Source organism: Botrytis fragariae, assembly GCF_013461495.1.
Source record: "Botrytis fragariae strain BVB16 chromosome Unknown tig00000795, whole genome shotgun sequence".
Taxonomy (NCBI): domain Eukaryota; kingdom Fungi; phylum Ascomycota; class Leotiomycetes; order Helotiales; family Sclerotiniaceae; genus Botrytis; species Botrytis fragariae.
In genome coordinates, this window is record NW_023501011.1 from 525,666 (window position 1) to 551,862 (window position 26,197).

General features: G+C 43.6%; 11 protein-coding genes across 11 annotated transcripts; 7 read left to right on the top strand and 4 right to left on the bottom strand.

Moving 5' to 3' along the window:
* Nucleotides 1-261: 261 nt before the first annotated feature.
* Nucleotides 262-2,585, top strand: Bfra_007070 (putative catalase 1 protein; the record flags this gene model as incomplete). The annotated part of the gene is made up of 3 exons (XM_037337444.1): nt 262-588; nt 649-877; nt 928-2,585. 3 exons carry the CDS (start codon nt 262-264, stop codon nt 2,583-2,585), a joined length of 2,214 nt encoding a protein of 737 aa, XP_037186824.1.
* Nucleotides 2,586-3,972: 1,387 nt separating this feature from the next.
* Nucleotides 3,973-5,254, top strand: Bfra_007071 (uncharacterized protein; the record flags this gene model as incomplete). The annotated part of the gene is made up of 2 exons (XM_037337445.1): nt 3,973-4,502; nt 4,549-5,254. 2 exons carry the CDS (start codon nt 3,973-3,975, stop codon nt 5,252-5,254), a joined length of 1,236 nt encoding a protein of 411 aa, XP_037186825.1.
* Nucleotides 5,255-5,691: 437 nt separating this feature from the next.
* On the bottom strand, nt 5,692-8,781 carry Bfra_007072 (putative beta-galactosidase protein; the record flags this gene model as incomplete). Its single annotated transcript, XM_037337446.1, has 2 exons — nt 5,692-8,355; nt 8,419-8,781. 2 exons carry the CDS (start codon nt 8,779-8,781, stop codon nt 5,692-5,694), a joined length of 3,027 nt encoding a protein of 1,008 aa, XP_037186826.1.
* A 510-nt stretch (nt 8,782-9,291) lies between these two features.
* Nucleotides 9,292-9,563, top strand: Bfra_007073 (uncharacterized protein; the record flags this gene model as incomplete). The annotated part of the gene is made up of 3 exons (XM_037337447.1): nt 9,292-9,312; nt 9,337-9,413; nt 9,440-9,563. The coding sequence occupies 3 exons, from the start codon at nt 9,292-9,294 to the stop codon at nt 9,561-9,563; spliced, it is 222 nt and encodes a 73-aa protein (XP_037186827.1).
* Nucleotides 9,564-10,986: 1,423 nt separating this feature from the next.
* Bfra_007074 (putative set domain-containing protein) lies at nt 10,987-15,207 on the top strand (the record flags this gene model as incomplete). Its single annotated transcript, XM_037337448.1, has 2 exons — nt 10,987-12,807; nt 12,856-15,207. The coding sequence occupies 2 exons, from the start codon at nt 10,987-10,989 to the stop codon at nt 15,205-15,207; spliced, it is 4,173 nt and encodes a 1,390-aa protein (XP_037186828.1).
* Nucleotides 15,208-15,685: 478 nt separating this feature from the next.
* On the bottom strand, nt 15,686-17,353 carry Bfra_007075 (putative alpha beta protein; the record flags this gene model as incomplete). The annotated part of the gene is made up of 1 exon (XM_037337449.1): nt 15,686-17,353. The coding sequence occupies one exon, from the start codon at nt 17,351-17,353 to the stop codon at nt 15,686-15,688; it is 1,668 nt and encodes a 555-aa protein (XP_037186829.1).
* A 521-nt stretch (nt 17,354-17,874) lies between these two features.
* On the bottom strand, nt 17,875-19,214 carry Bfra_007076 (putative carboxy muconate cyclase protein; the record flags this gene model as incomplete). Its single annotated transcript, XM_037337450.1, has 4 exons — nt 17,875-18,230; nt 18,305-18,778; nt 18,840-18,948; nt 19,020-19,214. The coding sequence occupies 4 exons, from the start codon at nt 19,212-19,214 to the stop codon at nt 17,875-17,877; spliced, it is 1,134 nt and encodes a 377-aa protein (XP_037186830.1).
* A 152-nt stretch (nt 19,215-19,366) lies between these two features.
* Bfra_007077 (uncharacterized protein) lies at nt 19,367-19,757 on the bottom strand (the record flags this gene model as incomplete). The annotated part of the gene is made up of 2 exons (XM_037337451.1): nt 19,367-19,507; nt 19,686-19,757. 2 exons carry the CDS (start codon nt 19,755-19,757, stop codon nt 19,367-19,369), a joined length of 213 nt encoding a protein of 70 aa, XP_037186831.1.
* A 311-nt stretch (nt 19,758-20,068) lies between these two features.
* On the top strand, nt 20,069-21,085 carry Bfra_007078 (putative catechol dioxygenase protein; the record flags this gene model as incomplete). The annotated part of the gene is made up of 3 exons (XM_037337452.1): nt 20,069-20,349; nt 20,400-20,838; nt 20,894-21,085. 3 exons carry the CDS (start codon nt 20,069-20,071, stop codon nt 21,083-21,085), a joined length of 912 nt encoding a protein of 303 aa, XP_037186832.1.
* A 1,790-nt stretch (nt 21,086-22,875) lies between these two features.
* Nucleotides 22,876-23,466, top strand: Bfra_007079 (uncharacterized protein; the record flags this gene model as incomplete). The annotated part of the gene is made up of 1 exon (XM_037337453.1): nt 22,876-23,466. The coding sequence occupies one exon, from the start codon at nt 22,876-22,878 to the stop codon at nt 23,464-23,466; it is 591 nt and encodes a 196-aa protein (XP_037186833.1).
* A 637-nt stretch (nt 23,467-24,103) lies between these two features.
* Bfra_007080 (uncharacterized protein) lies at nt 24,104-26,145 on the top strand (the record flags this gene model as incomplete). The annotated part of the gene is made up of 5 exons (XM_037337454.1): nt 24,104-24,756; nt 24,812-24,969; nt 25,028-25,074; nt 25,135-25,236; nt 25,294-26,145. 5 exons carry the CDS (start codon nt 24,104-24,106, stop codon nt 26,143-26,145), a joined length of 1,812 nt encoding a protein of 603 aa, XP_037186834.1.
* Between the last annotated feature and the right edge of the window lie 52 nt (nt 26,146-26,197).

The window sequence follows — 26,197 nt, forward strand, 5'->3', positions numbered from 1 at the left end:
AATATCCAATAGTGTATTCGCTGTATTGTGAGAAGTTCTCTGGAAAGAGAAAAGAGGACAAAAGATTTTGCGGGGAACATGTTCTACGACACTCTTATCGCCGCAAAGCTGCGTCACCCCATGATGTAATGTGCTTGACTAGAATATGGGATTGTACCAAGAATCCCATATTCTATTTATTTGTCCATCTTCTTTGCTTTTCTTCATTGTCGAAGTTTATTTTGATCTTCTGTTCACAAAAATCCAACTTTTATCATTATAATGCAGTCAGTTATTGGAGCTACAGTACAGAAAGCAGGAGCAGCAGTATCTTCTGCCATGTCCGACAAGAAGACAGCAGATATGCTGCCGGAGATGAGAGAACCAAATACAAAGGAACCTCTTACCAGTGACTTTGGTGTCAAACACGGTAATCATGACAATTGGCTATCTGCATCAACCGGCGATCGTCAAGGTCCCTTGTTGTTAGAAGACAACTTTGGTAGAGAGAAGATTATGAAATTCGATCATGAGCGTATACCAGAAAGAGTTGTTCATGCACGTGGAGCTGGAGCTTTTGGTACCTTTAAACTCTACGAGAGCGCCGATGTATGTATCTCATTCTTCTACCCGACGTCAAACTATCAGAACTAATCAAGCACCTATTAGGATGTTACAAACGCTGGAGTTCTCACAGATACTTCTCGCACCACACCTGTTTTCATCCGCTTTTCGACAGTCTTAGGTTCTCGTGGCAGTGCTGATACTGTTAGAGATGTACGAGGGTTTGCCGTGAAGTTCTATACTGAAGAGGGCAACTGGGATGTTGTTGGAAACGACATTCCTGTCTTCTTTATCCAGGACGCTATTAAGTTTCCCGATGTCATTCACGCCGGAAGTGAGTGCTCTTCTCTCAGACGTGCATTCATGGTAACTAATTTTGCATAGAACCTGAGCCAGACAATGAGATCCCTCAAGCACAGTCTGCACACAATAACTTTTGGGATTTCCAATTCCTACATACAGAGGCAACCCATATGTTCATGTGGGCTATGTCAGATCGAGGTATTCCAAGATCATACCGTATGATGCAAGGTTTCGGAGTGAACACGTATACTTTAATAAATGCTGAAGGCAAACGATCATTCGTGAAATTTCATTTCACTCCGACTCTAGGTGTTCATTCACTGGTTTGGGATGAGGCTTTGAAGATCGCTGGTCAAGACCCAGATTTCCATCGCAAAGATCTTTGGACCGCCATTGAAAGTGGATGTTATCCTAAATGGAAATTTGGTATTCAAGTCTGCGACGAGAGTCGACAAGATGAATTTGACTTCGACATCTTAGACGCGACTAAGGTTTGGCCTGAAGATATTCTTCCAGTCCGATATATCGGTGAGCTAGAGCTCAATAAGAATGTCGATGAATATTTCACACAAACTGAACAAGTTGCTTTTTGCACTGCCCATCTTGTTCCTGGCATCGGCTTTAGTGACGATCCACTACTTCAAGGCCGCAACTTCTCTTACTTTGATACTCAACTCTCAAGACTTGGTGTTAACTGGCAAGAACTTCCTGTCAATCGACCAGTATGCCCTGTTATGAACAACCACCGAGATGGTCAAATGCGACACCGAATCACAAAAGGTAAGATCAACTACTGGCCCAACCGAGAAAGTGTTGTTCCTCCATCCAAGCAATCGGAGGGTGCCTATTACGAATATCCCGATAAGGTTGTAGCCATGAAACAACGACTCAACTCCACAAAATTCAAGGAACATTTTTCCCAAGCTCAATTGTTCTGGAACTCAATGTCTGAAGTTGAAAAGTCCCATATTATCAATGCTCTAGGTTTTGAACTTGATCATTGCGACGACCCCGTTGTGTATGAGCGTATGGTTGAGCGTCTGACTGACATCGATCTCGGACTTGCACAAGCTGTGGCTGAGAAAGCTGGTGCCCCTACACCTACTCAAGCCGGACGTCCAAATCACGGCAAGAAGGCCAAGGGCTTGTCACAATTTGACTTCACCCCCGAAGCTCTAGGCTTGCCAGCTACTATTGCTTCTCGTATGGTCGCAATCATCATTGCAGATGGGTTCAACTTCATCGAATACGAAGCAGTAAAGGGAGCATTGACCGCAGCCGGCGCTCTTCCATTCACCATCGGCCCCAAGAGACAACCAATCAAGAGTTCCGGTGGCAAGAGTGTAAGCGCAGATCATCATTTCGAAGGTATGAGAAGTACCATGTTCGATTCGATCTACATTCCTGGTGGCGAACATGTCTCGACTCTACTTAAACAAGGACGAGTAATTCACTGGGTTCGCGAGGCCTTCGGTCACTGCAAAGCTATCGGAGCTACTGGCGAGGGAGTCAAACTCGTACAAGTTGCATGTGCAGTTGATGGTATGACCTTCAGTACCTCCAGTGAAGTGGTTGATTCGTATGGTGTGGTGACTGCGCAAGGTTTGGGCAAAACTGAGGAGGGATTGAATATGGTGAAGGGAGCGAAGAATTTCCTGGATGCGTATACGTATAATATCTCGCAACACAGGAACTTCCAAAGAGAGTTGGATGGCTTGACTAGCATGGTTGCTTTTTAAGTTGGCTTCTGTGGGTGAATGATTAGTATAGGGCTTGGTATGATGGAGTAGCTGCTGTGTGCTATCAAGGCTGGGAATCTTCGTTTCCAAAAACTTTTGCAAGGATACCTTTATGTTTGTTAGTTGTGGTAATGGTAATAGTTAATAATGTCTTTTTCCATGAACTTACTTGTCCTGCTATATGCTCAAATCTCGCAATAGAGAGATGAAATCTGATCTACTAATGTAGAACGCTGATCATACTTGTCCAAGTGAAGTAGTCAGTTTGCTGACCAATATGAACAACAACTTATCACTGCCCGGTTTCATTTCTTTCTGAGAATAATCGTCTTTCTCCTCATCTCTACTTCTTAACTGAAATTATCCTTCTAATTCACTTCTTTCGCGCAATGCATAATCCTGTGGAGAAAATGGCAGTCTTGCTGCAACATTCCAATCACCTACAAGCGAGGTGATTGGAAAGTTGAACTTCAGCATATGATGGGATATTTAGTGATGTAGTTATGTATGGAATAGGGAATTCACTAGAGAGTAAATCCCAAAGTATATTTGGCTACCGAGGCTGGCTGGGTCGGCTCGACTTGATGGCTTGGAAGAAGTTGTTGAGAGAAGAGGAGAGCGGTGTGATGTATGTCTGTTGACTATTAGGGAGAAGGTTGTTGTAGTTTGGTATGTATGTGTATGGCTCGCTGCTGTGGATTGCTCTCTTGCTTGAACTCTGGATGTCTTCTTGGCCTGTGCAAGATCAAGTGATAGAAGTGGAACGAAGATCATACTTAGTGTTGAAACTTAGTGTTGTAATCACACTCAGACCATGAAGTCCACTGAGATAGTAGCGAAATGACAACATTCACAAACGTACCAATTTCCGGTGCGCTTTGCTTCCACTTCAAAGAAATAGAATTCCAACTCCACATATCATTTCCTTCATATCAGCTGCGGAACATATAAATATATCATTCACCGCTGCGCCCAAAAAAAACCTTGAAGTTAACTACCTTACCTATCACGTTGTTCTTCTTCGCCTTCCAATTACCACCAACATTCACTGTTTAACCAATTCACAATTTTCTCGGTAATAGAATTTTCGCTAGCAGAACTTTGCACCGCTGATATTCTCAAATTTCACATCTGAATTCTTTTTATTCTGTCCTCAGTCTCGACTTTCAGATTCGAAGAGTATCCGAAGACAAAATCTGTTCTAGGAACATCTTGATCCTAACTGAAAGTAAAGAATTTCTTTGCTACAAAGTTCTCAACTCTCTGATCTTTTTCAACAAATGTCAGTCTGAGCTTCAACTGAATAAAGAAAGCAAGTATCTTTCCTTCGCACAACAAGAAAAAAAAGTTCTTTTCCTCTAACAATTTTTCTTCTTTCTCTCAAGGAATGAAAGATAAACCTTCACCATCCTACAAATATTTCGCGCATAAATGGGTTCGCTCTCAAACTACACGCGGATATATCTCACCTTATGCGAAACCCGCTTACCCCGCTTTACGAAGGTATAAATCTATGGTCGAACCATCTCTTCTCGCCGTTTCAAGTACTTCTCCGCCTTTACCAAACAATCCTCGTACGCGATCATATCTCTCATCACTCATCCCTAATCCCCATCAGTACAACTCACCTTACAACCAACCTACCATGTCTCCTCCATCTCGAACTCAGCGAGCAAAACGCACCCGCAAGAACGGCCCCGGCAAATTCAACAAATCCGCCGTTCTTCCCCCACCCATTTCACCACCATCTCCCCCTCCCCCTCTCCACCCCAACAACCCCAAGACCCCGCTACTCACTAACCTATATTCTCAACGCCCCCACCCCAGCTGTCCACCACCACCATCACAACGACTCCCCCATCCGCTCCCTCCAAAGTCTTCCCGAAAAAGTCCGCCATCTAATCTGGAACTACGCGCGTTCCCGCACCATCTGCATCACCATCTCCGACAATCTCATCTGCAGTCGCTCGCCCAGCCCCATCACCTTCCGCATTGATCAGGAATCACGCTCTGCAACAATAAATCACTATTCTGTGCACCCACACTTTTATATCCTTGGTACACAGAACAAGAACAAGGATGAGAGGATTCACTATCCGTTTTTTGATCCCAGTGTGGATAGCGTGGTATTGAATGATATTTCTTTGGGGTCCAATCCCGCTCTGAATAGTAGTAGTGGTGTTCTCGGATTCTACAACTCGAATACGAGAGAGCTTATATATGGAAAGAGAGAAGTGCTAGATTATGGACACTTTGGTGTTCTGCAAGCTTTGCATGTTCCTGCACGAACATGGGACTGGAACCGCATTCAGCGAGCGCCAAGGACGGAGATCAGGTTCCGAAATTTGACGGAGATTGTTCTGGAGGGGGGAGCGATGGGTTTGAGGACAAAGAAAGATGTGAAGAAGTGTAAAGAGTTCATCAGGGGTTGCTTTGAGAGAAGCGTTGAGGAAATTGGCGATATGGGTAGGATGGAACTTGCGAGCCATGAGATGGTGAGAAATGCAAGGACTGCGAATATGGAGATCAAGGTTCCGGAGGTGAGGGTCATTATGCCTAATGGCCTTGACCATGAATGGATGTTTGAAGAAGATAAGTTGGGGATGGAATCGATCGAGGAGCGGATGTGGGTGATGAATTTTATCAGCAAGGTTAAAGCGGGTCGTTGACGGTGATGGATAACTGCTTGGCGTTGAGTTCATGGGAATAGATGACCTGCTGTTATGATGGCAGATTTCGCGGACATGATGGTTGTCCCTAGAGGGCTTTTTATGAATACAGAATATTAGCATAATCGTAATAGACCTTGAGTTGCATAATTGATCTTATCTTGAAATGTGAAATGTGAGTCCAAAAGTTGTAATACACCCACCCCACTTGTAAACTTGTACACCCCCTTGGAGATACTACGTATGTTAGTTAGTAATGCCAAATGCCACGAAGCAAAAACATGAGAATTTCAATAAGACAAGAACTCTACTTTCAAAAACAACAGCATAAATCAAGGATGTCACAAATAACTTCCGTAATATCGACATAAATTTCAATCGTACAATAAACGTTTCCCTCCATAATGCATCAAATCATTATTACAAAGATACAGCCATCAAGCATACTGTAATCTCTCCTCAGTCCATCCCGGCTGCAAGTATGTCGCATCAAAGATGGGCTCAAAACTACTTGCAAAAGCCCCCGTAACCTTCCATCCAACTTCAACACCCATACTCTCACCACCCTCTTCTTGTTTCCAAACACTCAAACCAATAACATTATCCCCATCATAATTTAAGATTCCAGGTGGCACAGGGAATTCAACCTGGTTTCCAATCCAGGGACTAAATCGTCCATATTGGTATCCGTTCACGAAAAGAAGGACCCGAAGAGCTGCGTTCGAGGGAGAAGCGTTGAGTGTGAAAGATATTGCTACGTCGAGACCTGTAGGAATGGCTAAAGGAACGGTGGTGCGGTAGAATGTTACCCCGGCTGAAGAAGAAACATTGCTTGGAGATGCGGAGGACCATTCACTGTCGTCGAAACCTGGAAGATGCCATCCGAGACGTTCGGCGTAGAGACCACCCTCTGAGAGAATACCGCGGACAGGATCGATTGCTGTATCTGGCTTACCAGCCGTACCGGTGACTTTCCATGATGTGAAAGTCTTGGCAGAAGAACTGATCAAGGTTGCATTATTGATTCCTCGTGGATTGAGTGCTTCACTGGTCTCATCATGACCAGAGTTATCCTGAAGAACGAGAAGGATATTGGTAGAATTTGAGTTGACAGTGACATTTCCGAAGGATAGTGTCAATTCTCCTGTATCTGGGTAAGCAGCTCCTAAATATGAGCCGATGAACTCGCCATTCAGCCAGGCACTATAGCCAAATGCACGACCTCCAGTGACGCTGAGATATACTCCGCTTGCTGACCCTTCGAACCTTCCACGCCAGAGATGATTTCCAACATGGTATCCGTAATCATCAATGTAGAGCACTGGAAGTGTTTCTGGTTTGGTTGGATTTGAGGTGTTCATGTGATCGGCAGCAATCCACCAGCTATCATCATAAGTAGATAGACGCTCAGGTAAGCTGTCATTTGCCTTCCAGCCAGAAATCTCTGGTAAAGTCAAAGAATCAAGTGTAGGGCCGGTAAGACTACCGATCAAGCTACCGTAGTCTGTCTTACTTGTCGTAATGGATTGACCGTTCCATGTGACTTCGCTTACGGCCTTAGGAGGGAAGACCTCGATCTGTGTCGAAGTTCCATTATTGTCTCCGGTGAGATCCAACGTTGTACCGTCGGAGGAGTAAGCAACGCTTCGGACTAGATTTGGGCCTTGAACGAAAACAGTTTCGTTCGCAGGACTGAATGGATCTGCTGTGAGAACTGGGACCCAGAACTCGTATGCGTATGATCTATCCATGACGAGAACACGAAGTCCATCGTCAAATGTCAAGACACTGATACCTTCGGATTGAGAGATGGTGACGAGGAGATCATCCCCTTGTGGATAGAAGCCAACGGAAGAACAACCTCCACAGCTGGAAACTTTGCCGAACTTCGCACCAGTGATAACAAATTCGCCAGCTTCACCAGTTGGCATCCAGAGAGCTAGAATGTCTTGCTCATCCACAACAGAATGGGACAAGACTTCAGCTGTAGAGTACAATAGCGAGTGAGATCCAAAGCCGAAGTCAGTGACGATGATCTTAGATTGGAAACCATTCAAAACAATGGGCGCAGCTTTTTGAGGAATTGTGAATTCCCCTTTGGATGTGTTAGCGTGGATGTAGAATTCCTCCCTGGTACCAACCGTAGACTCCTGGTGGATGGTAACATAAAACGCGCCATTTGTGTCTGGGTTACGGAGTTCGGAGTACACGATTTCTGGATTGGTAGAAGCGGTTTGGTTTGTGCCAATTCGGTCAGTCTTTGTCAGATCTTTGGCTACACGCAGGAATTGACCGAACAGTTTGGTTTCGGCATACTTGTCGTTGATCATTCTGTTTTCAGAGATTGGACTCGAGTAATCGTAACTAGTTGCCACAACAGGGGCGGCTAACCAACCCCAGTTTGTTCCTCCGTAAAGCATATAAAGACTCATCGCTGTCACTCTTTGTCCAACGTTATTACGATAGAAGAGATTTGCGAAATCGGGGGGAGAATTTTCTGGGCATCCACCTTCGGGGCCACCCCAAGGATTGAAACTACCACCTTGAAATTCTGGAAGAAATGATGGCTGAGTTGGTGAAATTGCTTCGAAATGATCAAAATAATCGATGACGTTGAAAGGTTTGTATGCTCCATTCGTGGAATCGCACTCTGTCAAATTGCAAGTCCAGCATGCTGGATAAGAATCCATACCATAGATGTCTACGGAACCATAGCCATCGTAGAAATCCTTTGACCACGAGTCTGAGTTGAGATTAGGATCGTTGGCTTGGAATGGTATCGTAATACCTTGAGCTCGTGCAGAGGCTTCCAATGCTTCCATATATTGAACAGAAGATAAATTGGGTATTTTGTTGGATGGAGTTCCACGCCATTGTGAGCCCAGCTCGTTCTCAATTTGATAAGTGAGAACATTTCCTCCATTGGTAAGTTGATATGGGGCAACTATAGAGGCAACTTTTTCCCAGAAAGGTGTCCAGGCTTCAGTATAGCGAGTATCATTATTTCGGAGAGCTCCATAAGCCCCAGTCGTCAACCATAACGGAAAGGCTCCAGCATTGGACTCGGCATTGACATAAGGTCCTGGGCGAAACACAACATACTAAACATGTGATTAGCCAAGTCATCTGGTTGTTGAACTGAAATTAGATCATGGAAGCCATACCATTCCCAATTCTTTAGCAAGGTCAAAGATCTTTGTGAAATCGTGTGCTGCATTCTCGAAGTCGAGCGTTTCAGGGTTTGGATTATGAAAGTACCAGTGTGTATAAATCGCAAAGGTATTGAAACCAGCAGCCTTAATCTTTTGTAGAACATCAACCCACAGTTCCGGCACGGGAATTCGCCAATAATGAAGCTCGCCAGACCATAAAAAGAAACGCTGTCCATTAACTATCATACTATAGTGATCCCATTCAATCTGCGTAGTGAGACCATTGTTGTGTTTTGGCCATGTGTCATTTGTACTGTTCTGGGCGACGCATGACCCTAGAGTCAATGCCCACGCAAATAGTGACTGCAGCAGCATGGTGCGTAGGAGATGAGCAAAGGATCTGATTGCTTGCTCGAGAAAAACAACATCTAGGATCAAGCTCTTTTATACACAGTTTTTCGTATATATGACTTCATAAGTGCTTAATATGTACCTTTCGTATAAGCGACCCACTACGAGGTAGTCCAAAGTCGTTTGTACCGAGGATGGTAATATATAACCAGTATGCATATCTTTAAGCTGCCCAATAGAACAAGAGGAATCGGACGATTCTGGCCCGAACATGGATTCTGAGAGGGGTAGTACATTGGCGATCTCGTAGACATATTAAATTTTCGAAATTCCGGAATATGGTTCTACCGCAAATTGCCAATCAAATAAACCAAGGGGAATCAAGCCACATAAGTCCCGCAGGAACCAAATTGTTGGCAGATTCCTTGGCAGGCGACAACTTCGATCGGGACGGTGTGGATTTCTTTGACAGTTGTATGGTTACCCCGCGAGATCACGGATAAACTTGATATATTTTTTCCACCCAATAAATTGATGTATACATCAAGTTGTGGAGTAAGTAGTTTCTTAGCCAAATAGAATTTGACAGATCAAAGAATGGAGGTGGCAGGTGCAGGGGGGTTTCTCCGCTTTTCGGCACTACCCGAAGCGTGCACGTGATACTGTGCTGACATCTCTTCAGATGCCGATCGATATTGGAGATGGTCAAGTGCGTAAGAGGATCTGAAGGCAGTGGAAACTTGAGAACATATATGATATACCCCCATCAAGCCACTCTCCTAATAAGCGGTAACACGACCAGATAGAATGGAATCTGATCAGGTGATACACAGGATCGTTTCCATTGATCGAGGGCTCAAAGGTTCGGGGTGAGAGGGCGATAAGGTATGATTTGATTCTCCAGATAGCACTTCTCTTTCTTTTCCACTTTCTTGTTCTCTTAGTCGTTTTTCCTTATGAACGCATCGATATGATAGATGAGCCTCCAGCCTTTAAAATCGGATTTTCCAATAAACATCCAGAGAGATTCGTTAGAGAGTAGGAGGCATTTCCATCTGGCTCTCCATATTAGGCAATTCGACAACGGAACAATAAATGGCCAGCCAGAATATGTTGATATTCAAGGCGGACAACAAACATTACCAGGATTCTGTAGGGAGTTGGTGTTGAGCTTTCATCTAGGTACATGAGTGAGAATGATCTCAGGGTCAAAGAGGTACAGATGGGAGAATAGAGTGTATTGAATCGTGTAGAGTAAACAAAGACCAATATGAAAACGTTGTAAAGGTTCTCGTGAGATTCAGATAAACTGGATCATGTTTGACCAAGGTCAAATAGTTAGTTGAACAACGGTTGCGCAAATTCCATGAAAGGCTTTCCATACATACTTCCCGTGTAGGAGAGTAGCTGTCAATAGAACTTTGACATTCAATTATGCAGTTGAAAATTGAATTGTTTTTTCCTCTCGTGCTTAATTCGTAACTTGATGCCAATCTTATATCACTCTGTCTGTGAGCTCCCCCGTCGGCCGTTGAATTCTGCCATTGCTTATGTAATGATTAAATTTGTTGGTGCAACATCACACAACATAGGCCTTTTTGCTCACCAATAAGCAATACCAAATACCTCAAGATTTCTTCATTCTCTCATCCCTCCCATCTTGTTGGAACAGCAATCAGAAAACTGTTTCTTCATGCAGACCAATATATCTTGACAACTTTTCTCCAAGTCTTTTTTCATCATCGTACAAGATACCGCAACTCATGGACAATAGAACGCCAAGACTCAAAATCTGCCAGGGCTAGTCACTATAAAAGTGGATAGCAGCATCGAGACGCGAGGAGAGTATCAAATCGCGTACTCCGAAATCAATGGTTGACACGATCAACTCCAGACTTCCTCCAATCTGTAGTATTCAGATCTCAACTCTACATTTTGGTTCATTAAACCCTATCTCCGATACCTCGCATCGTAACACTTTCACTTTCCGCGAACTATCGCATTATAAGATCATTCACTTCCCGATTATTTACTATTTACATAAAATCACGTTACTTGAGGTCTTCTTGACCCCCCATCAACTAGTGAGGCAATCAAAATCGGTTTCGAACAAAACCTCAATATACTACCATGCGTTGGATATTCGATTTCAAAACCTGCTTGTCCAAGAGGTAGCATATCGCCGCGATATACGTGTAGAATTGATTTTGAAGCATAATCGGATTCAAGATGTCGGGAGTTAATGGGGGCAGCGCATCGCGCTCAATCGGTGGTGTTCGTGGTTATCCAGCTCCATCCGTACTTATTGATCTCACAGATGATAGTGATCAAGATAAGAAGCGCAATGGGAATCGTAGTGAGAAGCGTCACGAGGAATCGAAGGAAACTCCTAGGGAGAATTCCAGAGAGACACCCAAAGAGAAAAGTAGCAAGTCTTTTATTGACTTGTGTTCATCGTCTGATGATGAACCTTCTGCGCCGGTAACATCACAAGCAAAGGCGAAGTCAACCAAATTTGCAGCGAGCAGTTCAGCAAAATCGACAGAGAAGCTGCCGGTAAAGACACAAAAGTATAAAACTGGGGGGACATATAGCCTTTCGTCGGGCGGTGAATCTGACGATGAATTCCATAAAAACCTCCCAGAATCAATTTCAAAGCAGAATAGCGGTGAGCGTAGGAATGATTTTATAAATAGAAGATCGCATTCGAGCTCGAAGTCTACTGAAGCGAGGATTGCAGGCAACATTTCTTCTCCACGACAAGACACTAGCCGCACCGCCCGCAAGACAGTGGTCTCAAATCGAAAGTTTAACTCGGGACCAGTTGGTCCAGTTGGCCCCGATTTGAATCAAAATAACAACACTTCTACGCCCAGTTCAACTGGATCAACTACGGCAGCATCGAAAGGTCTTACAATTGCAACAAAGCCATCAGTCATTTCCAATCTTTCCCACGTTATGGGCCAGCCGTCAAGTCCAAAAGCTACTGCGCAGCCAGCATCCGATCTCTCGAAGATGGATTCAAAGATTGCCAAGGAAAGTAGCACAGAAAGGCTCCCATTCAGCAACGCTGTTGCACCGCTCCCTTCGGACATTTCATCTCTGAGAAACGACCCTGCTACAAGTAGTGTTCCTACTAGACTGGTGCCTAAAAGAGTTTCAGCGACAATCAGGCAATACTCTAGATCGCCCGAGGTCAAAGAATCTCCACTTTCTACGAGAAGGTCCATATCAAGAATATCAGACAAACAAGATCAAAATGATAACGATGAATTTGTAAGTCAAAACGATCTTGCAGCTCAGAAGGAACTTGAGTCGCGAAAGGCTACAGGGCACTTGTGGGGATCCCGGACGAGAGGAGCAACTGGGTCATCTGAATCAGCAGCAAAGCGAGACAAGAGCCCCAGCTCATTTATAACAAATGAACTTTCTGAGCCCAATCGTAAATTCGTGGGAAGAGATATGGAGAATGGTGCCGATATTCATAAAATCCGAAAGGGTCCCTATCAAAAGAAGGGGAACCATGGCGGTGCAAGACGAGGGCCAGCTTGGGAAAAACAGAAGATGGAAAGAGAGAGCGCTCAAAATACCGATGAAGAAGCTGTAGATGATAACATTGATGATGGTGACGATGATGTTCGGTCAATATTTCAGAAGAGAAGGACAAGAGGTCAAACGTCAAGCAACGTAGTTTCAAGGCCTGCATCCACCCGCTCCAATTCACCCTCTCTCAGAGTGCATGAAGGGGAGAGACGTGGACGATTGGCATCATCTATCCCTAGATCAAGAGTAAAGTCCCCAATCCTAGATGCATCGTCTGACATGGTATCGCGAGAGTCGTCCGCAAAGGAGATCAAAGCAAGTTTGGTAAGACTAGGGGAGATAGGAATGGAAGATTGGGGGTTCAGTCTTGAGCGTCACTTGGAGAAGTCACAGTTGCGGCCTCTTGCAGCGTCAAATATATCTTTACATGATGATGACGAGAATCCTTTTGCATCTTTCACAGCGCTCGACGAAACTTTTGGTGAAGCTATCAATCTAATCACACGAGTATGTTTTAGTGAAATCATGTATTTCAGTATTTGCTAACCGTAACAGACATCCAAGAAAGCGAAAACGTCAAATTACGTATGCCCACTGATGATGGGAGATGGTGGCGTAGAGCGAACGCCGAGCTACACTCATCACATCAATGTCACACGGAATCATATAACAGGGGATGATGATATACTTCGGTATGTTCCACTGGTTGTTCAGAATGAGGAGAAAGCTATGAATAAATTCGAAAGGGAGTTGAATACAGCCTACACAGAAAGGCTTGATAACCCAAGAGTAAAAGAACGAATAACCCAAATAAATAGGCGAGTGGTTGTCGCATTAAAAAATATAGGATTCGACAACAACTGTGATATGGACACGCTCGTTCAATACTTCTTGGGACATCAATCTGAAAAAATACCATATCCTATGAGGGAGAAACAATTGGTTCTCAAAACACTTGGTGGTCCTTTATCTGGCCACTCATTGAAGAGAATGGCTATGGTTGCTGGGGTCTTGGCCGAATACTTTAAGATTGATTTGGAAACCGTTATCTTATCTCAATCCCAGTTCAAAGCTTACATTGAGAGATCAACTTCGGAGTTACACAAACGATCTGACGAACCATCAGCTCGGCTAGAGACAACTGCCCAATTTACTTGTTTGATATGCCAAGGTGCTGCATGTACAACGCATGGTGAATATGATTATCAAAAAATCAATAAGGGCATTCCTAGTGAAGAGAATTCCTCTGAAATTGGTTCTCCTCAGCAGTCATACTTCAATAAGTCTGATTACGAGTATGCGTGGGAGAAATCTATCATGCATTTGCCAGATGTTTTACGGAAATATAACGGCCGAGACCATACTGATGAGGATTGGCATCCAGAGCTTTGGAACACAGAAAAAGACATTGTCGAAGCATGCAGTGATGAATGTTACAGTGGATGGAAGGATTGGACCAACTATTCCTGGAACGAAGGAGAAGAAAATGAGTTGAAAGACGCACTTATAATAAAACCCAGCAGACCATGCGTTCTTGTGGACATTCTCGAAAAGCCCTGTTGGCAGATTTACTCCAAGATTCTGGAGCTCGAGGACAAAGCCCCTATGAGCAGAAGTAAGAGTCATCAGCCGAGCGAGCGAGTAGAGTGGTACAATCCCAAAGCCGTACCTCGCAATCGTGGCCTCAAACCGGGTTGGCAAGATAGCACCATGGCGCACTTGCCCGAACTACGCTCCCAGCCTGGTCCGTGTGTACATGAAGGGCCCTGTAGTCGGGAGATGAAATGTTATTGCGCTCTCAATAATCTGCTCTGCGAACAATTCTGTGGTTGCTCAGATCGCTGTGAACGACGATTCGCGGGTTGTTCTTGTCATTCGACAGGTCTTGCTTGCGCCTCTGATACATGCATATGCTTTCAAATGAACCGCGAATGCGGCGATCAATGCAATACCTGTGGAGCAATTACTCGAATACGACCGCAGAGCCGTCATAAGAATGAACTTTTTCAGTATGGGTGTCAAAATATAGCTTTGCAACGGGGCGTGAATAAGAAACTGATTCTCGGAAAATCTCCAATCGAAGGGGCTGGCTTTGGGCTTTTCACTGCAGAACCTGTCAAGAAGGGAGATTTCCTAAGCGAATATACCGGAGAATTGATTTCGGATAACGAAACCGAACGCAGGGGAGTGGAATATAATGCAAAGTTCATGAGTTTCCTATTTAACTTGAATAAAGAATGGACTATAGACGCTATGCGGATGGGAAACAAGACAAGATTCATAAACCATGCGGAATCAGAAGCCGATGGAATGAACTGCGCGGCAAGGATTTTGTTGGTCAATGGAGAGCATAGGATTGCGTTCCGGGCTACTCGAGATATTCTGATTGGGGAAGAACTACTTTTCGACTACGGTCCCAAGTTTGCGGAGCTATACGGCTTGAATAAGAAAGGTGGAAAGGGGAAAGGAAAAATGCCCAAGACGAATAAAGCCACGTTGAATAGATTGGGTGGAAATAATGGTAAAGGAACGGTGCCGGGAACAGTAGCAGCGAAGAGAAAAGGGTGGCAGAAAGGAAGACCAAGGAAAGCGAGTAAGAAGGCGAAAGTTCATGAATATGATGTTGCGGGGCCATCGAACGCTACATACCCTGGTGAGGAAGAGGCTGGCAACGGCGATGAAATGATGATGGATACTGCTCGCAATCTCAATCTCAACGACAACATATTACAAGATAGCGATGCCGAAGACGAGGTGTTGCGAGGTCAGGGTTCAGATATCGAGATGGGAGATGCGGAAGAAGATGAAGATGAAAATGAGAATGAAGATAGCGATGAAGACACACCAGACTTCGCGGTGAGAAGAACAGCGCGTCGGGCAAAGATTCCTCTGAGGTATACGCGATGAAGAAGGGGGCAAAAATTGTATCGCGGGAGAGATCTTGGTATATAGCTGTCGTGCTTTTTTCTTCTCGAGTAGCTTTTTATGTATCTATATTGAAGTGTGTATAGTGTCGTATTGGAGAGGTGGCTGCATGATGGGCTGGTGGACTGGTGGTTTGTTATTAAGAATTGTGGGCAGATGGATATAAAGCAATTAAGTACATAGGTACATACATACATAATGGAACGAAGTTTATATCTGATGCGGTTCTTTACTTCACTTGTATAGCAATGAGCTTGAAAGTTTTCCGGCGTGTTGCGAATTCTTCGTGATGTGGCTATAGTCTCGAGATGATACAATCGAAACTTCTATGTAGATGCACAAAAACTTTGCAGAGCAAAAATCAATAGTTCACAGAAAAAGGTAAAATACTGATGAATTGTAATGTCAACATTCGATCATTTGAAACAAATTTAACGAACTGAATATAGGTATATATAAGCTAACCCAAAAATGTAGCTACAACATTAGCAAACTCCTCAGGCTTTTCGACCATCGGTAAATGTCCCGCTCCCTCAATAACCTTACACTCAACACCCTTTCCATAATTACCCGCCATCTCTTTCATTGTCTTTGGTAAAACACCATCACTGCCACCAACCACAAATAAGGCCTTCTCAACCCCTGGATTCCTCATCTCTTCTCTAATATCATACTGATAAAGAGCCTTTACACCTTTCTGGAAACCCTCGAAACTATTTTCCTCAACCTGTTTTTTCACATCCTCAAATCTCTTCTTCAACGTCTCGTTCTCGTAATTTTCCGCTACGAACCATCTGCGCGTTGTGACCTCCGCCAATTCTGAGCCTACAATCTGTTCATCGTTAGATGATTTGGCAGATTCGGCGGCAGACATGGCGATTCGCTCATCCCAGGCTTTGGGGTTGGAAGGAGGAGCATAGGCATTTGTATCGCAGGATATGAAAGCATTGATGCGATTGGGGTATTTAAGTGCAGTGTTGAGAACGGTGACACCACCGAGTGAGACACCGATTAGACACGCTGCTTTGGGAACACGCAGAGTATCTAAGATGTGGATGATGTCGGAAGCGAGAAGATCAACGGTTACGGGTAAAGAGCCGGCGTTGGATGTGCGTCCACGGGAGTTGTAGCGGAGAATGCGGTAATTTTTGCCAGTGGGCGATGCAAGGAATGCTTGGATGAAGGGTGTCCAGATTGAATAGTTTACAAGGATGGAATTGCTGAGGATAATAAGGGGAGCAGCTGGGTCAGAAGATCCTTCGAGTCGGTATGCAAGATCAACTCCATCTTTTGTTGTTATGTAGGACTCGATGGCTCCCCCTTCAGCAATGTTGTTTGGTCCAGTGCTTGTTTTCCCGTCAATCGATTTCCAATTCGTTGAATAGGATTTTGAAAAGTTAGAGATATCTCGGGGTGCGGCGCCGAATGTATAGTATAAATTGTATTGCCTAGAATTAAAGGAATTCAAAGCGGTCGATGTGATTTTCTTGGCCCATTCTGTCGAACCAACAGCTTTAAATGCTTCCCCAAATGCGTCGTTTTGAGGAGCGAATTCAGTAACATTTAAATACTCCTTTCCTTCTTTGCCTCCCAAGATACTGCTTGTAACAAAGCGCCTTGTACGTCTCCAACCTGGAATCTTCGCAATCATTGATAAATGCTCTTCTTCCATCCACTTATTGAATTCTTCATCAAATTCCTCCTTGACTTCTGCTGTAGAAGTCACCACGTAATTCCCCTCATCATACCCCACTTCCTCCACTTTCTTATATCCGTCAATTTCCTTGCCACTAATGTAATCATACAATTTCCTGTCCACCTTAATCTGTGCCATTGTTTCCTTTTCTCTATCGGTCTTGACTTCGGGCCCGCGGAGTCGGAGATAGGTATCGGTGTTCATGGCTGCCATATCTGTGACATCGTAAATGGCCATCCATTCTGGATGAGATGTAGAGGCTGGCTTCGCAGAAGATAAGTCGCTTGCGCGGTAGCGGAAACCATTTGTGATGAAGGGAAGACGTAACCGGAGAGGTCCATGTTCATTGTTGTACCAGTCGTGCCATTGAGAATCTGGAAGAGATTCTTGAGGCTGCATGGTAACATACAAGATACCGGGTATGGGTGCCATGATTGAGGATATTGTAATGGGACTGTTTGGAGTCTTCTGTATGAATTGACTTGATTGTAAAATTCAATCGTTTGGACAAGTGAGAGATATCTTGATGAGAGGATTCCTAGGGGAGAATTGCAAACAATTTCGCATTATGGACGGGACCGACATGATTAAGGGGGCAGAAGGCTTAACCGTCTCACATGGCCATATCTGCCCCTCCATGTTTGTTCGCCATGAAATATCGTCCCCATATTATTGAGAAGTGGCTCGAGGGTGGGTTGAATAGCGGTTAGAAATCCGGCATGTTTGACACGGAAACTTCTCCGGCATTTTCCAAGTGAGGGGATTAAATTCATGCCTTAACCCTGGAGGTTTTAAGGCATCAAATGGGGTTAAGGTTCAACATGGTTCCTGCGATAATTGACATGTGGAAGGAAATACTCCGAATATTTTTTGTAAAATTACATTTCAACAATTTCCACTCTACGTCGTGTATACAATTAATAAGTATTGTTTATCTTTGTTTTCTATACCCTTTAATCATACCAAATAGCATTCATACCAAAACCAGGTTCCGGGATATCAATTCGTGCAACCCTATACAAAAACTCCTCATGCCATCTATAAATTTCAAATCCACCATCTTGATCGTCTGTCAAAGCCAACCACTCATCACTCCAAGGACAAGGACTAACTGCATTTGAATGGCCTCCACTTGTTGGCGTTGGATTCAGACAAATCTGTCTTTCGATATTTCCAGCTGGGCCGAGTTTGAACGCTGCTATGTATCCCGTAACCTTGAAATCGTTCGATCGTGATGTCGCAAAAAGATATTTGCCGCTATGTGATATGAAAACAACATCGGATCGATATAACTTCAGATTCGGAACCCCTATTGTTAAAAAAAAACGTCAGTCGCTAAGCGGGAAATTGTCTGTGAAAATGAAAGGAAGGAGGAACACATACCTGGGGGTACCAGAGGATATGTAATGTTTGTGAATACTGGCAGATGAGTTTTCTCATCAATGACATAAACTGCCAGATTGTTTCCTGCTTCATTCAAAGCATAAAGATACTTTCCGTTTGGGTGTATTTCAACCCATCGAGGATGATCTCCTTTCTTCGGCGCATCTACACTTCCCACCAACTCCAGTAAACCTGTTTGGCTGTCTTTTTTATGTGTCCATACTTTGTTCCCCCACATATCTGCAGAATAAAGATAATTCTCTTCTGCGTCAAATACCATGCCATGTATTGCAGATTCGGGACTGTATTCATAATTTTGAATGTTCTCCTTCAATGAGCCATTTTCATCAACAGAGAAAACATTTCCATGTCCAGCAAATTCGTAGAATGGATTGCCGTAAACGTTATAAGGTGCCTTCTTTGATGCTAAGCAGAAAATTGCTCTCGTTCTTGTGTCAGACTTCGATGCGGATGCTATTTGCAAACGCGATTAGAATGTTTCGCAAAGAATACAGCGACCGAGGAAGCTACATACGGTCATGGGTCATAGGATGCGAAGTGGTGTGTTGGATTTCCGCAGGGCTTGTGACAGAATGACTTGACCACTTCTTCATGGAAGCTCCATATATGTTTTTCTTCGCATGCTATTCATGAAGATGCTGGGTCAGCCTACTGGCGCTCATTAGACTCCCGCCAGACAACGATCCCAACTTACGTCAAAAGTCATCCAGGAAATTGGCTCATCTTCTGGAATTGGTGTTCTCTTGAGCAATTTCAAAGTTAATGCTTCATCATCAAATTCAATGGTAAAAATTGCACCTGGAGGGGTCCAAGTTCCCACCATCAAATGATGAAGCATTCTTCTCGGTTGTAGAGGGTGAAGTCGGCGGACAAACGAATTTCTGAACATACACGTTACAACCAATGCAAGGCGACCGACCAACTTTGAAATCTAGAATTGGAATCTCGTAACGACTTCTCTCAATTATGAACTGGTGACGGGAACAGACCGTAATATTATCTTAAAGAAATGAAATTTGTTTTGTTATCAAGGCATTACCGTCACACAACCCCCTGGTTTGCTGTTGGCGGGGCCATAGCTAGGTTATAGGAGTGCGGGGCGTAATCCGGGGACTTCGCACGGGAATTTTGGTATTGACGGTTAAAGACTTTCCCGGACAGTTCCAAGAGGACAACAGAACTCTATTAGCAAAACTTTCTTACTCACACAGACACTTAATCGTAGTAAATGCGGAGGGCGAATTAGATCAATTCAATTATGAAGCTAAGACAGATGGCTTGACATGCAGTCTAGTAATCGTGTTTCCATTGTCGAATAACTTTGCACAATTCGTGTGGCAAAAGATACTTCCGGTCAAACCCGTGACTTAGCGTTAGCTGTAGCAGCGTTTCCGAAGATCAGTGCCGTGCTATTTTCAATGCTGAACCACATTATTTTGACACTAACAGCCGACTGAACTACCGTCTCAACCATCGCTAGAACTTTGGAGGGGTCACTCGATCACCAATTCTGGAGTAGGCATTGCGGACTACTCCTAAGATGCTTGTTGATTTGTTCCTATCGTTAGGCCGAATATCGTGAGGATACTTGGGGAAATAACCATATATAGGTAGGCCTTTTTCCTCGAGGTAGGTTGTTCATTTTCATCATCAACATCTTCTTTATACTCATCCTTCCATCTCATCCTCCTTTGATACTATTATTCAAACACTCCATCCACATCTTCTCCAATCAATATCAACATGTCGACCCAACCAGAAACCACCGGTACCTCCAAGGGATTCGAGAGATTCGACCCAACTTTCACCACCAATGTCATCAAGTCTATCGGTCCCAAGACCGATGCTCGATCAAGACAATTGATGGGTTCTCTCATCCAACACATCCATGACTTCGCAAGAGAGAACGAACTCACAATCGATGAATGGTTGACCGGTGTCAACTTCGTCAACACTATCGGACAAATCAGTACCCCCACTAGAAATGAAGGACACAGAATTTCCGACGTTCTCGGACTCGAATCGTGAGTAGCCAAATCCATTACCCCACATTCCCATCTAACAATGTTCTTAGTGTCGTCGATGAAATTGCACACTACATCATGACCGAGTCTGGCGAGACACCTACATCTTCCTCAATTCTCGGTCCTTTCTGGAGCCCCAACGCCCCATTCAGACCACTTGGTGGCAGCATCATCCAGGACCCAGTACCTGCAGGTGGAAAGACTACTTTGATGCACGGAACCGTTACCGATTTGGTCACTAAGAAGCCAATTCCAAACGCCGTCGTTGACATCTGGCAAGCATCTGCCAACGGAAAATATGATTTCCAAGACCCTGAAAACCAAACCGATAACAACTTGAGAGGAAAGTTCAGAACCGATGAGAACGGACAATATCACTTCTACTGTCTTCACCCAACTGCCTACTCTCTGCCAACAGATGGGCCAGCTGGTGTTCTCTTGAAATTGCTTGATCGTCACCCAATGAGACCTGCTCACATTCACTTGATGGTAAGTTACTCCACATATTTCAACATGACCGGTAAGCTAATGCAGGAACCCGCAGATCTCAAACGAAAACTACAAGCCAGTCACAACTCAAATTTACCCAAACACCGATCCATACCTCATCACCGACACTGTTTTCGCTGTCAAGCCAGATCTTGTCGTTGACTTCAAGCCCCGCCAAGGTGACCCCAAGGCAGAATTGGACCTTGAATACAACATTATCTTGGCACCAAAGGATTTGAAGATGTAAATGATGAGTTCGGATTAAAGGGATGAATTAAAATGCTGGATCATAGATGGGATGCATAATTCTACATGGGATGGGGTGCGGTGTTTGTGTATATAGCCTTGGGTTATCGGCGTTTTACATGTTTATGACTTTATATGTTCGAAATGAGAAATCCTCTTTCACCTTTTACATCTTTTTACATCTATCATGATATTTTCGCTTTTGGTTTTACTTGCTGTTCAATAATCTTGTGGGTTCTGCAGATTTTTTATTTTTTTTGTATGAATTGCCGAAAATAAACGCATCCAGGAATTTTAGAAATTCAAGAGAAGAATCAAAATTGACACAGTCGTTCGAGTAGTGTCAATTTAACTGTGCCCTTTCATTCAGTGAACAAGTTATTTCTTGCGCTAAGAATCGAGACCATAACAGAGTAATACATCTGGCGCTACCATTTGCGGTTATACTGAGGCAGGCTCTCAAAAGAAGGAGATATCAACTTAGTCTCATTCTGAGGGTCAGATCAAATAGGGACGTTGAAGCAATAAAGTAGGATTGTATCAGTGTGCTTTTGCAAGTCCCATCCCCTAGACTATCAACTCATAGCGCCCATATAGTCCATATAATATACCTTAGATGATGAAGCCTGATTAATTAGATTTGGTTTTTAATGCTTTCTTAGTCACCTTATTTGTAAAATATGATTTTGATTTTGAACTTTGATTTTTTTAAAATTTTACAAAAAAAGTAACTCACAAATTAGTAAATATTATATCCTTCAATCTTTTTGAATAGAAATAATATTGACTGGATTTTATATTATAAATTAATTGTGAATATTTAATCAAATTTCAGGAACCTGATGATTCAATTGGTCAGTTCTATGAACCGAGAGCGCCATGAGTTGGCAGTCCAGGGGATCTATTTTATATCAAAGTAATAATTTCATTTTCGGTTCTGGTTAAACTTACTCTTCATTGGATAGATTCACTTTAGGGTCTAGAAATTTTGTAGTTTATTGCCATGACAGGCTTTTTATATCATGATATGAATTTTGCGCTTTTCACTGCAAAGAGCGATCGGTTATTTAGGTGGGAAAATTAAGGAAAGTTTTCAATTGTACTCGAGATAGTCGAAATCATCCTCGGGCTTGCTCTTCTTTTCTCTCTCCCTCTCGCTATCTCACTCACACGACTCGCGTTCACTCAGCTCTTGAGTTTCCCTTCGACTGGTGTCAAATCCAAATACGACAGGACCTCAAATGGCCAGACTGCATGCATAGTTCAAATCAAATGTTTTCAATCAATCAATAAAACCTTAGTATCTCCTTTTCACTAAATTTCCAAGTCTGCCGTACCTCCAATGTATCAAACTGATAGTGAAGTCAGCGGTCTTCAGATTGCTTCAGTAGTGATTCCCTATATCGGCAGTCTGGACTGGTGTTCATAATACAACAGGCGCTGTTGAATCCATGTAACAATACTACTACAAACCGAGAATGAAATTAGTGGTATCGTCTTCCCTTGATCCAGCTTAGTATTTCTGATCGATGCATAACTGTTCTGATGTTGTTTCTCCGTGTTTCTACCCTCAATTAATGAAGGATAATATGTGATAAATCGACAATTGATAACTTCTGACACCCAAACTATATCTAAACAACAACATGGTTTCAAATATAAATAGGTTCATTTTCCTCACTTTACATTATTTCTCTCTTCAAAACATTCTAGTCTTCACATCCTCCTCACAGATCAACAGCCAACTCAAGCCTCAATCACCACCACAAAAACCGATCTCAGCTCCTCAACATGTGTCGCTACATGACCATCACTTACTCCTGCGGATGCTTGACTAGATCTGTCGAAGCTTGCCCCCACTCATTGAGCATGAAAATTGCTCCCGAAGACTGCCAATTCCATTTCTCGGAGCCGATCCACAAAGACGAACGCGACTGTCTCAGCTGTGTTATCAGAACCACCCAGCGAAATCAGAAGAAACTCGAAAGCATGAAGTTGGAAGATTTTCATGTCGCAAACCTCAAGTTTCCACCATCTCCGTCTCCACCGCGATCTCATCCAAAATCCTTAGGAACGCGCGTTCTCAAAGAGCAGGAGAAAGCCAAGAAACTCGATACATCGTATCAAGTTCCGGTGAGGAGGGAAAGCGGAGAGGAGGAAGACGACGAAGAGACACCCCGTCAAAGTTTCAGTCAACCTCCAACCCCACGAGAAATCGAAAGCAGACTTCCAGCACCGGAAAGCCAACGACAAGGACCTGTTGCGGAGCCACGCACAGTTCCAGTCGAGGGTGAAGTCGAGCCTTTCACGCCAAAGAAGTTGGTGAGGAAGATGAGCGAAGGGGTAAAGAAGATGGCGAGGAGGTTCTCGAAGAAGAAGTAAGAGGTAAGTGGGACACTGCGGTGAGTTTCGAGAGATAAGTCGAGAAAGCGCCCCCTTCTTATAAAACACAAAAAACAGTATCAAAGAGTATCTCAATCGGTTGGAAGACTGTTTGAGTTGCGCAGGCCTTGATCAACAGAATATAAATTTTCCTCTTGGAATAAAAACGAAGACTTCATGATATTCAGGTAGTGTCATTGTATATGATAATTAGATTAATGTGTGACTGATGAAAAAATAATATGAATGGAATGTGGAAACGAACTTTATTTTCGCTAGATGGAAACGCTAGTGAATTCACCTCATCATTTGCCCTGCTCCAGCTGCCCTACCCCTTTTCAATCTCGTCGCAACTAATCTCGTTAGATTGGTCATTTATCCACCAACGAATAACTCTCTTTGAGGTTTGTCATGATGAGAAAGATCGGCATTTGAAACAACAAGAACAAAGAATGTGCGTTTCAATCTCTCAAAGGAGGAAAACCCTCGGATCCTGTTCTAGCATTTCCTTTGTCCGATTACATCAGAGATTTCGAATGAAAAGCTTATTGCTTATGACTGACTAACAAATTCCTGAAGAAAAGAAAAGTCTCGTCACTATTATCAACTACTATAACCATCGATAAATTAAATGCCAATGGCTAGTAGAAAAAGACCCAGTGCACGACAACCTGCTGATAGTAGACGACTGCCGGTAAAAAATCGCATCCCCGGTCTTACGCAGCAACCTGGAAGCGCCAAAATAACACCTAATATATCGTATACTCCCATATTTAATATAGAATCACCACGTACACCACCTCCCGGGCAGCCCTCCTCTTCTGATTGGGATTATTACACTCCTTCGCAACGCGAACAAATACAAGCAGAAGCATGGAGCAAATTAGTCGAAACATGGCAACAATGGCCCGAATTTGAGAAGATATGGGAAGGAGTGCGACATCTCGGGAAAGGCGGAGCCGGCTCTGCAGACCTGTATCGAAAGATTGGGTCGGGAAAGGGAACGGAAGGAATGCCTGAGTATATTGTGGTCAAACAAGCTGATAGATCAGACCAGGATCTTTTGAGCGAATCAATGTTACTTCAATTATTAGTGGATAGGAATACGCCCCATGTGCTGAGAATATACCAGGGATACCATGAAGGCGAGGTTGTGCCACGTAACATTGGAGGAATGTTTGACATCGGCAGAGAGAATTTCAAAAAGCGGCAGAAGAGGTGTCAAAGTAGGATATATCTCGAATTTTGCGAGAATGGCGATGTCGAAAATTGGATGATAAATCAAATTGAGTAAGCGAAAGCTGTTATAGATCAGGTAGGAAAGACATTGTTAACCCAATGGTAGAAAGTCCGGCACTGTACTTCAAGAGAAAGACATCTGGAACATATTTGAGTGTTTGGCTCGAGCATGCATCGTACTCGAGAGAGGAAGTGAGAATCTAGAGGCTGAAAATGATCCAGACTGGATTCCTATCTGCCACTTAGATCTTAAACCGGCAAACAGTAAGTTTCTCCTTTTGTGTTGTTAAGCCGCAATGATGTTTATTATTTCACTGCATAGTACTCATTAGAGAGAAGGACGAAATTCATGATACCGACATCTTTAAGGTAATTGGAACCATGAAAGTCCATGAATTCGAATTCTTGGCTGGCTAATCAAATATTTAGATGGGAGACTTTGGTTTAGCAAGCCATGTTCCTAATAATCCACAAGACCCTGGATGGCTCGATCATGTTGCGAATAATTTGTCGCTCGGATGTGGCGCCCCAGTATGTTAATCTAACTCAGCCATTTCCCTTATTTCATCACTCTCTGACCTTTCAAAGGAACAATTTTTCCCTCAAATGCAGAATCGTTTCTATAGTACACCTGCCAATGTCTTTGGCGTAGCTGCAATAGTATATTTCCTAATGACGAAGCAACAACTTAGAATAGGCCAAGACATGGCTTATGTAGGATTTCCATCATTAGACAGTGATTCCACAGTAGCACTACGGACACTAGTGCTTACATGTGGACGGAGCCTACTCGATGATCTCACGATCAAAAGCTCGGGTATCTATTCGAAAACTCTCGTAAGAACGTTACTCCAATGTCTAGCGTATTCACCCCATGAGCGTATGACAGCGAGACAATTACTCGATGTCTGTACCACTGGTAGATTTCTGTGCAAAAGCACGAGAGAAGAATATATATATGAAGATAGCCAGCCAGTGACCAATTACTGGCCAGAAAGAGCTGCGTCAAGCATTCCAGAATATCAGGATCCCAAAAAACGTTTGAAATATAATCCAACCCACGAATCGATTGCAGAGGAAAAAGAGAGGGAAGAAATATTCCTGGCGTCTTTCTGGGTAACTCCGCCTAAACGAATAGCACCGCCACTCTCGTTTCCCGCAAGTGCCTTCAGCTCCACGCTGGGTTCCAGCTCAAGTTCAGGTGCAAAGATGTCTTACAATTTTGGAGAATTGACCTCGGCTCCACAATTTGGTGGCTCTGATCTTTTTGAATCTGAAAACACCTCTGGTGTTAATCTCACTCCAGGAAGTAGCTTTATGTTCGGACAACATCAGCCTCCAGAGCCTCAGCCTGGCAGCTCGAATATTTTTGGCCCTGGAAACGCCTTAGGCACCAGTAATTTTGAGTTTGAACAACGAAAATCTTCAAATCCTCACTGAGCACTGCTCAGTCTGGTAACCAAGGTATTTTCTGATCCACAACTCCTCCTAG